The sequence below is a fragment of the Phalaenopsis equestris genome, unplaced genomic scaffold (assembly GCF_001263595.1).
Source record: "Phalaenopsis equestris unplaced genomic scaffold, ASM126359v1 Scaffold000002, whole genome shotgun sequence".
NCBI lineage: Eukaryota > Viridiplantae > Streptophyta > Magnoliopsida > Asparagales > Orchidaceae > Phalaenopsis > Phalaenopsis equestris.
This window is the reverse complement of record NW_018164444.1, coordinates 66,819,812-66,830,731: the sequence shown is the minus strand read 5'-3', so window position 1 is coordinate 66,830,731 and position 10,920 is coordinate 66,819,812. Positions and strand designations below refer to the sequence as shown.

Here is a 10,920-nt window from a genome sequence, read left to right as displayed (position 1 = left end):
GACGGCGTCTGGTTAGTGGTGATCGATGATGGTAGGTGGAGGTTGACGACGGTCGGCGGTGGTCATCGGCGGTCGATGACGGAGATCGGCGGTGGTCTACGACGGAGGTTGATGGTGGTCGATGACGATTGGTGGTGATGCTGAGCTGCAGCTTCTCCTCAAGACCTCAGGCTCTCTCTAGACTTCTTTCCCCTTTTATAAGAGGGATGAGACTCTATTTATAGTGTTCTGAGTGTAATTAATGCAGGAATATAAACTATTTTGATCGGACGGTTCGTATAGCTTCCCTCAATTATACGACGTTTAATGAACATTTGAGTGCTTTAATGATGTCAGAATATAGTGATCTTAGGCTCGTTGGATTCGTCTTGTCGAACCGCTCGATTTGAGTATAAATTTGTCATATTTGACAACCATTTGACTTTCCAAATGTATCCAGAAATCTTTCAAATGTGGTTTAATGACATGATCTGAGCTTGGTTTGACTCGGATTGGACTAGTTTCTATATCATCAGGTCCGTCTCAGCGAACCAATCAATTGGACTATAAGTTTGCTGAAATCATAGCTCAAGATGACTTTTTATCAAGATTCGAACGTTTCTTGCTCTAAATATCATTTTGGGATCTGTGTCATGCTTTAAAATTCGTGCATGATGATGAAAATTTATTGGTGCCATATCAAATATAAATGATTTAATAAATAGAAAAAAATAAAATCCAGGTGCTCAATATGTAAATACATAAAATTTTGGTGGCATGTATGTAAATGTTCCAAAACAAAAAAAAGAAAAAAAAAACTAAAGAAAAGTTATTTTTATATCCGTTCCAGCAAATTCCCCCTCGCCGTCCTCTACGCCACCGAAGGCTAAAGCTATTGTAATGGCGATTATCTGTTTGTCATCTTCTTCTCTATCGCTACGACCTCATAGATGCCCCTACGCTGCCCACTACACTTCCTTCTCCTGCTTCAGAAGAGCCTCAGTAGCCTACCCTTCTCGGCCTCTGTCAAACAAGACTGTTTTGAGAAGAACCGTTGGGGCAGTCTCGGAGGAGGAAACCCTAGCTTCCCAAGCTGAGACGTTGACGACGGTGGAGCAGACACCGTCCGCGGAACAAATAACTAATGTTCCAGTTTCTCCCTCGGATTTGCTGACAATGTTCTTCAAGGCACAGCCTATAGCTTCACACAAATTATTTTATTTATGTGATTTTCTTTTCTGTGATCGTAACTTTTGCAGGTTTAATGATTATTTATTTTGTCTGATGTTTCATTGAAGGCTGAGGGAACTATGGACGACTCGGCAATATCGAAACTCTCCAAGGCTTTAGAGGTTTTTTAATCTGGAAGATTTACATACCGAGGAGAATCCCTTTACAAGTTGAGTGTAAGATGAAGTAAATTCTTACTGTTGTTTCAGGTGAAGGATGGTGTTAGTGATTTGAAGGTGCAAAACCTAGAGGGCATTGCAAGCGTTGAGGTAAATTTTGGTTGATTTTTTTTCCCCATTTGGCAATGACGCTTCAGTTTATGTCAATCCTCCTCACTCTATTGTTATTTTGTTTGATATTAAGTTTTAGAATTTTGTACAGTTTTTCTTATTCAGGTTCAAGAACTCTATTGTTATTTTGTTTGATATTAAGTTTTAGAAAGGTTATTTAGTGTTATAATAGAATGATAAATAAAATGAGCAATTATGAGAGAAATAATAAAAAATTCACTTAATATAAAATACAAAATATATTTTTAAAATAATTTTAATATTTTAAAGAAATTTTTTTTTTCAAATTTAAGATATTTTGAGTATATTTTAGAGTGATATTTTTTAAACGAGCCGCCTCACAAGCTCACTAGTACACTCAGGACTAGCTTGAGCTTGGATTGTTAGCTTGTCGAGCTTAGTTAGCGAGCCGCTTGTTGAGCCAAGCATGAGCCAGCTCACGAGTCGTATTGACTCTCTTACACCCCTACTTAGGGTCTGTTTGGGGCAGTTGCAGCTGCGCTGCCCCAGAAATCTGCTGCGGGAAAACTGCCACGAAGAAACTGATTATCTGTTTGTTGCAGCGAACAACTGGGGGACAGTTGTTTCTGGAAGAATGATCATTCTGCTATTGTTTAGTAAAACTGTTTAAAACAGAACAAAAGAAAATATTTATGGCGTTGTGGTGATCGAGGCTGCAAAAATGGAGAAGGAAGGTCAAGAAAATTACAGTATAGCCTAAGGAAAAAAAAGTCCAAGAGCATATCATGATAAGAACTGGAGAACAATTGATTGCGTTTCATTCTAACATTTTTGTAGAATTTATTAATCCTAGGAGAGCTTCTAATAAAAAGTAATGTGAAATAAGAGATATAATTAACTACAAATAATTATAACTGTCATATTGATTTGTGAGCATGCAAGAAGGATCCAACAAATCTATGGATTGGCATTAGAGAGGAAGAATTAAGGCACAGACGAGTGTGGATGGGAAGGGGGTGCGGTCTCGATGATGCAAAAGCTCTAGATGTTTCAAAATTAGTAGTTTTGATAAGTGTATCGCTTTAGAAGCTTCCTTCAATCCATAAAATGCATTTTTAAGCTTTGAAATATGGCTAGTCATTCATTCTTAAATCTACCAGGTTGATGATGTATCGTGAGGGCTTTTTTAAGCAAGAAAGTTGTATCGTGAGGGTTCGGTGTCCATGGTGATGGTTTTCAGTGAAACTGAGAGACGAGAGAAGCATTTATGGAGGAAGGAGAAGGGGAAGAATTACGGTACAGACGAGGGTGGATGGGAAGGAGGTGTTGTCTCGATGATGCAAAAGCTCTAGATGTTTCACAATTAGTAGTTTTGATTAGTGTATCATTTGCTTTAGAAGCTTCCTTCAAACCATAAAATGCATTTTTAAGCTTTGAAAGATGGCTAGTCGATCATTCTTAAATCTACCAGGTTGCTGATGTATCGTGAGGGCTTTTGTAAGCAAGAAAGTTGTATCGTGAGGGTTCGGTGTCCATGGTGATGGTTTTCAGTGAAACTGAGAGACGAGAGAAGCATTTATGGAGGAAGGAGAAGGGGAAGAATTACGGTACAGACGAGGGTGGATGGGAAGGAGGTGTTGTCTCGATGATGCAAAAGCTCTAGATGTTTCACAATTAGTAGTTTTGATTAGTGTATCATTTGCTTTAGAAGCTTCCTTCAAACCATAAAATGCATTTTTAAGCTTTGAAAGATGGCTAGTCGATCATTCTTAAATCTACCAGGTTGCTGATGTATCGTGAGGGCTTTTGTAAGCAAGAAAGTTGTATCGTGAGGGTTCAATGTCCATGGTGATGGTTTTCAGTGAAACTGAGAGAGGAGAGAAGCATTTATGGAGGAAGAAGAAGGTGAGTGAAGCAGACTTAACTCTTGAAGAAGGTGAGGCTTGAGGCTTCAAGTGACCGTGGAAGCAGTAGCAGGCGAGTCTGCTTCAGCTTTGCGAGATGATCGAGAGCAGGAGATGAGCGGGGAAGCGAGACGAGACGCTAGGGCAGAGGATTCATCGCCTTCGACTTTGCGAGGCGCTAGGGCAATGGGCGGCGTCACGATATGAGGGGCACAAGGGGAAAAACAAGATCGATAACGCGGTCCGCGAGGTCGATCCTGCCTCCTGCTTTCGGCCAAATTCGCGTCCCGCCGCGAGCAGGACGCCGAAAAAAACAGGAAAATTTCGCGGGATGCCGCCACAACGCTATCCAACCACGGTCCCAAACGGACCCTTAATAGCAACTAGATGTGATGAAGCTTGGCTGATCTAACTCTTTTCTATACTGTCGTCTAAGTTGTAATTGTTTTTGTACAGGACGTGGTGTTGTGGCAGTGTTCTTTGGTGCCATGTGGTTGTTTTTGAAAATTTTAATTAGCTACTTCATGGTAGATAATGCCTTACGTTTAAAATGGTAGATGTGATGCTATTATATGTATATTTTTACCTTTTGGGATTTCCATTGGATCTAACTTCTTTTGACTTATTTCTTGTTGAGTTCTTTTCATCATCATTGTTGAATCCAAAATTATCTGTGGATTTTTGAATCCAAAATTATCTATAGGTAAGTTAGAATCTTACTATCATACTCAACAAAAAAAGACGATTAAAAAAGTTTAAGAGAAAAAATAAAGTGTTAGGAGTGTTAAGCTATCAGATTGCATTACAATAAGCTTAAGTAAGTCTTGGTTTCTTCCTGTGATGCCCTATTTATCAGTTTAGAGACTTGGTCTGAGCGCTATAGGAAGAGCTGCATATCTAGTTGCACGAGAGAGAAGTATAAAGTAAGGTTTGATGGTCACTTTGTAAAATTCATGAGTCATATAGATTAATTGAGGTCTACAACTGACATTTTTGATATTACTAAACTAGCTGGGGGAACTCATAGTCTCAGCCAAGAGGAGTAGCTGAATCAATGAAGTCACTTTCTCGGCAAAGTTATGGATGAGTTGCTTTTGAGCCTGAGCAATTTTGTATTACTTTCGAGTGAATTTATGATGATTCAAATGAGCTTTTGACAGTTTTTTGTCATTTATGTAAACAATTCTATAAATATCTGTTTGCTTTCTCTCCAATTGCTTTTTTTCCTTTTAAATAATAGATTGTTTTACGAAGTTTTTAGAAAAGGACATGCTAAATGCCAGTTCAAAGAATACGGATAGGAAAGCTATGGAAAATTGTGTGGAGTCGCCTTCTTCTTCCTTAAAAACAATAAAAAAAGTTCACAAGGGTAGGAAGAAAATTGTGTGGAGTCGCCTTCTTCTTCCTTAAGGCTTTGTTGTTGTTGTTGTTGTTGTTGTTGTTGTACAAGGGTAGGAAGAAAGAAGTTGCAGCTGAAGTGCATATTATAAATTATTTTTTTGAAAAATTTCTTCCAATTTCAGATGCTGGTGTTATCGTCTCTCTGATGAATTCAATATGAATAAAAGCCAAAAAAATGATTTTTTATAATGTTTTGACTATAATTAATTGTCCCAATAATGATGATTAGTTGATTCATCAGCCTATCCTGTAAAAAAATTTACTCAAGAAAAGAAATCTGACTGAGAAAACCATAGATTTACCGATTTCAAACCCTTCATGTTCAAAGAGTATACTAATTCTTTTTGTCAACTTTGAGGCTGTAAAGAACACACTAGTCTTTAAAAACAATCATGCAGATTATTGAGATTCAATTATTTAGAGAACTGAGAAGATTTGCCTTTAGAATTTGGCCAAAAATTCACAACATGGGCTTATAATTTAGGATTTTTCTCTGTTGAAGTCGTAGTTGATTTTAGAACAGAGTTGAATAGTTTAAACAGCAAAATTATTATCCTATGGAGACATGCAAATTCTACTCAAGTACATTAAGTTTTCGGAAGTTTCGTGTTCACCAGAAGACAATTTATTTGGTAATGCTTACTTTTTAAGGAGTCAATTTCTGATCCAGTGGTGCAAATTTTATATGGAGAAACTTATTCTCTGTTTGCAGAATTTGGCAATGCACCGACGGCTGGTACTTGTCATGCTCGATGGATTTGTTTACAATATGAATACATTTCTAATGCATTTTCAATATCTGTTCTGTTATATAAATGATATGAATTTATTTTTTTGTTTCAAATCTTATATAATCAATTATATGCGTGTGATTTGATGTCGAATGATTGCACGATGCTCAAAATATACTGCTTTTCATTTATAAATTGCTCACAAGTGATTCATTTGAAACTTTGTTCTTCTCTCTGTTTAGTTTTCTTGAGATACTCGTATAATTTTAGATATCTATTGAAGGTACTCTTAAGTTGCGTAGATAATTTCCTATTGTTAGATTAGGGATGTTCATCCTCCGAAGTTGCGCGGATAATTTCCTGCTGTTAGATTGTGGATGTTCATCCCTAATATTTGAATATAACATCAACTTGTTGGTGAGAGATATTGACATTGTCCAAAACTTCTCTCTCCTAGTTTCAAATGCAAACGAGTTTCCTAAATACTGTTTTGGAGGACAAGTTGTGTTTCTTCAAGCTTCAATTTGTCCTTTGGTTGTGGCTTCCATTTTCACTAGTGTGAAGTTGTTATTTGCTATTATAATCTTGTGCTTACGCAAATGGTGCTGACCGCTAGCAAATTCAGCGAGAATGGTTACTTTCATTATGCATTTGTTGGAATAATTGGTAAACTGACCCTTAAACCTTGTTCGCTTTTTGTTTGTCGTAAAAGCTTTCAAAAATAAATTTGTTCCATCTTTTCAAAATAGGTAAAAAAATTGGGGATTAGAAAATAAATCGGGAGATTGGAAGAAGAAATTTTTCTTTGTGAAGTTGGTCAGGAGATGATCTGTAAGTACGAGCGCAAACAAGATTCCTTATTTCAAATTGAAGTTTTATATTAACCTAAAAGAAAATGAACTAGGCTGCTTTCAATATATATCGAATGCATCTGTTAAAGCTACTCTTTTCCTAGGTCAACTGTTTACAGGCAAGTAGCTAATTGATTGAATGACCCCTCATTGTAATTATTTATGTTTTATGTATTTGCCGAGTCCCCTCAGAGGTTTTTCTTCTTATTTGCATTTCATTATTCATGATCCAAGGCTAGATTACTCGGTTGTTAGAGTTGTGTCAGTGAGATGTCAGATTAGGTAGATTCTTGGATAATGTGTTTGATGATACTTTTGAAACAGTATTATTGAATAAGAAGCAAAATAATTATATGAGTGATGATGTAGAAGCTATAAGAACGGAGTATACATCGTGAAGTCCTGGGTTCATACCTAATATTGTGGTTTTGATGATTCCTTTCATTGAGGGAACTTCCTATAACAAAGCACAAAGCGGCCACAAGAACTAAGTAAGTTCGAAAAAGGTAAAGAGAAATTTGATTTATATTCATCCCTTCATAAAATTTAAGTTCAGTTGGGGTAAAAATGGGCAAGTTCCAGTAGGTACGAGAATATATCCTCTAATACCCAAATAAGCTGCACTCGGCGGCCTTTGATTTTGGACATGATAGTTATTCCAATCATCTTCGCGATCATTTGGTGAAGATGTCGTTCGAGGATTTACACATGTTGGTCAAGTAACATTTTTCTCATCTTCACTGATTTCATTCTTCTTAGAAATTTGTATAAAGAGGCAATTGCAAAGAAAGATATCTGAAGAGAACACATGTTTAAATTGAACAATTTTGGCTGAATAAGTAACAAAGAGTTGGAATAATGAATAAATTTCATGAAGGCATAACTTTTCTATTTATAGATGTTAGTAGACAAAAGAATAGTAAATTATGCATGACACGATTTAAGATGATGTTAGGCGGGCGCTGAATTCTAAAAATTGGTATTTTGAATAACAAATTTCACCAAATGAGAAAATTTTCAAATATTGTGAACGTAACTGTAGCGAAGGTTGGTTAAGTTGGTAATGGATTGCTGGTGCGGCTAGCGTTATCGTAGTGATGGAAGTAAATAGGGTTCTCGAGGGGTGATAGCTAGGCGTAGTTTTTGTTTTTTAAAGGAATTTTATATAATTAATGATGGTATATTTTTTGGTGAGGCTTTTTATGGTACACTACTATAATGATCCAAATTTATCTTGTGCACTTCTTTTGCTACAATTTAATCATTGTTCCAATGAAACTATTACACTGCGTTAGTAGATATGACCAAAAACTTATTTTTTTTTCCTGAATTGTTACCCTTATTTGTGTAGTTGGCACAACAAACAACAGTGCAAGCTACAGGCGTTGCTTCAAATTTGGTTGAGATAATACAAAGTGCAGGCTTCAAGTTGCAGACTCTTTATTTGAGTTTTGAAGATAAGGAAGACGGCATTTAAATAAATTATGTACAGAGAACTGCTGATTTTAGCTTTGTGCTCTCTCTGTTATTTGATGAGTTTCTTGTTCTAATTTGAGTATTTTGATGAAGAAACTTAGATTGTTAGTATCACTTTTGTTAAATAGCATCACTTTTGTTTTATCTTTGTAATTTGTTAATTGCTCTCATATTTTGTTCTTCCTTTTACTGTCAAATGTGTTAGTTTTCTAAATAGCAATGGTTTGAGTGTTGCATGTATAATTTTCCATTTTTTAATGTCTATAACACTGTATTAAGATGTTAGATATTGGGGATATTTACGTACAGGCGACACTATTCTTATATATTTTATATATATCTAATATTTAAAGTTTGGTAGTTATGAAAAGGAGTATTTCATTTTAAAAAGTTAATATTAATTGTATTTTGATGTGATGTTAAATATTTGGGTTCTCTTATAACTAAATATTAAAGTTTTATGTGTTATATTTATAAATATTGTTATGGTATGACTCATATATCATGCAAGGGACATGATGGAATGAAACAGAGTGGAAGAATATGTCTAATCGGGAGAGTTTCATTACGTGGGTTAGGAGTGCGAGGGCAACACCTGACGATACGGTACAATGATAAATTTATAATTACATAGTCCTCTAGAGTGTATTCTAGGGATATATATATATTTTTTGTTTGTAACCCTCTATTTTCTGATCTTTTCTGGAATTAAAAGTAATCCGCTGTTCTGTCCCCGAGGGCCTTCACAAAGTCTGTTCTTTCCCGAGGACGACATTTTGGCCGATCCAATTAAATCTCTGTTCTTCACTCTAATTTCTGCACGAGGAAGAAAAAATTTTGGCGCACGAAGAAGATTCGGCAGCGGCAATGGCTTAAGGAGTTCAAGACGAAAGGCTTCGGTTTTCGCGAGTTGTTCCGCCTGCGACTTGGTTCGGTGGCGGGTTGCGAGAAGTTCGACGGCGGGTCTCGGCGAATTTGACATTGCTTCGAGCGGCTTGGATCGCGACGGTTTGCGAGCAGAGTTCGACAAATTACAGGAGTTCGCGAAGGGTCCTTTTCAACGACGAGGGCGCTCTCGGCGAATTCGACGAAACGCTTCGGCAATGGTTCGCGACAGTTCGGACCGCGACGCAGAGGAGTGAGTTCGGCTGGGTGAAGCGTGACGCGAGCAGGCGCGAAGCGAGCAGACACGCAGGTTTGGTTTGGCGATTCCTGCAGTGGAGTTCGACGCGTGCTTCTTCTTCCGCCGCGATAAGCTGAATATCGCGCGGCAATTTCTGTGACCCAGTTCGGCAAAGGATTCAGGAAGATTTCGCGAGGGATTCTTCTGTGAATCGCAAATCAAGAAAGGATTTCAACGAAGGAATTCCGGCTTCCGTGAGGTAGAGTAATTTGCATAGAAATTCACTAATTTCATATTATAATTTTGTAATGGTGAAGTCCGATGTAGGGTCAAAGACTTGTTGGCGCAACAAGGGATCTTGAAGACTTTGCGGATAACGAAATCATATGAAGATTGTGAAGAATTGCAACAACGAGCGACAACAACTATACGTTTTTATCTGACTGATGATGTTATGTATCACCTGATGAATCTAAAATCTCCAGGGGAGGTATGGAAGAAATTAGAAACTCAGTTTATGTCTAAATCTCTGACGAGTAAATTGTATCTGAAGCAAAAATTCTATGTGTTAAAGATGCAAAGACTTTGATCTGACACAACACGTGAATGACTTCAATCAAATAGTCACAGATTTTTCACGACTTGATTTGAGTATTGAGGATGAAGACCCATTAATGATTTTGTTGTATTCATTGCATTCTTCCTATGAACACCTGATGACTACTCTTATATATGAGAAAAAAACTATCAAAATTAATGAGATAACTGCAACATTGTTGGCTCATAACCAGCGGAAGCAGAATGCAGGGGAAAACTCTCATGACGACAGTTGATATGTGAATGATAATCAGGATCGTGGAAGGAAGATAGAGAAGAAAGGTTTTGGAAAGTGAAATTCCAAATCAAATTCCAAATGCAAAAAGACAATTCATTGCTACAAGTGTAAGGAGCTGAGTCATATGAATATAAATTGTCCAAAGCTCAAGAAACAGACTAGGAGAAAAGTGATGCATCATCTAAGTCTGTAAATGTGATGCAGAGTTACAATTCAGATTGCAACGATGGCGATATGCTTTCAGTTTCATCAACTCAGTTTAGGTATGCCTGGATTTTTAATTCAGGGTGCTCTTATCACATAACACCTAACATGTAGAGATTTACTTCATATTGGTTAAATAATTCTGACTCAGTCTATTTAGGTGATGATAAATATTGCAATATTGTTGGTATTGGTGAAGTTAGAATTCAGATGTATCATGACAGTGTTAGAATATTTTGTGATATCAGACATATTCTATATCCGAAGAAGAATTTGATTTTCATGGATACTTTACATAAAAATGATTTTATTCATAAGGCAGACTAGGATAGAGAAACCATAAGAATTGTTAAGGGTGCACTGACTGTGATGAAAAAAAAGTTAACTGCAAGTAATATCTACAAATAATTGAGGAGTATAGTTGTAGGTGAAGTTCATTCTGTGAAGTCAGATGATGATAGTACAAAGCTATGACATATGCGTCTGAGTTATCTTAGTGAACGTGGGATGACATAATTACATAGAAAAAACTTGTTGCGTGGTGTTAAAAGCTGTAAACTCGATCTTTATTTGTGTTCTTGGAAAACATACTAGAGTTAGTTTTATAACTGGAAAGCACAAAACTGAAAGGATTCTTGATTATGTGCATTCTGATGTATGGGACCCTACCAGGGAATCATCATTGGGAGGATCTCAGTATTTTGTTACATTTATTGATGATTTCTCCAGGAAAGTTTGGGTGTATTTCTTGAAGAAGAAATTTGAAGACTTATCTAAATTCAAGTTGTGGAAAGTTAACGTTGAGAACCAAACTAGCAGAAAGATCAAGTATTTGAGATCTGATAATGACACAGAGTGCACAGATTCGTAGTTTCAGAAGTTCTGTGAGGAGCATGAGATTGAAAGACATTTTTAAGTGCGCCAGACACCACAAC

General features: G+C 36.7%; 1 protein-coding gene across 1 annotated transcript; it reads left to right on the top strand.

The window, feature by feature from the left end:
• Nucleotides 1-803: 803 nt before the first annotated feature.
• LOC110023233 lies at nucleotides 804-7,967 on the top strand. Its single transcript, XM_020722580.1, has 4 exons — nucleotides 804-1,167; nucleotides 1,278-1,331; nucleotides 1,419-1,478; nucleotides 7,699-7,967. The coding sequence occupies exons 1-4, from the start codon at nucleotides 880-882 to the stop codon at nucleotides 7,822-7,824; spliced, it is 528 nt and encodes a 175-aa protein (XP_020578239.1). The 5' UTR covers nucleotides 804-879; the 3' UTR covers nucleotides 7,825-7,967.
• Nucleotides 7,968-10,920: the final 2,953 nt, after the last annotated feature.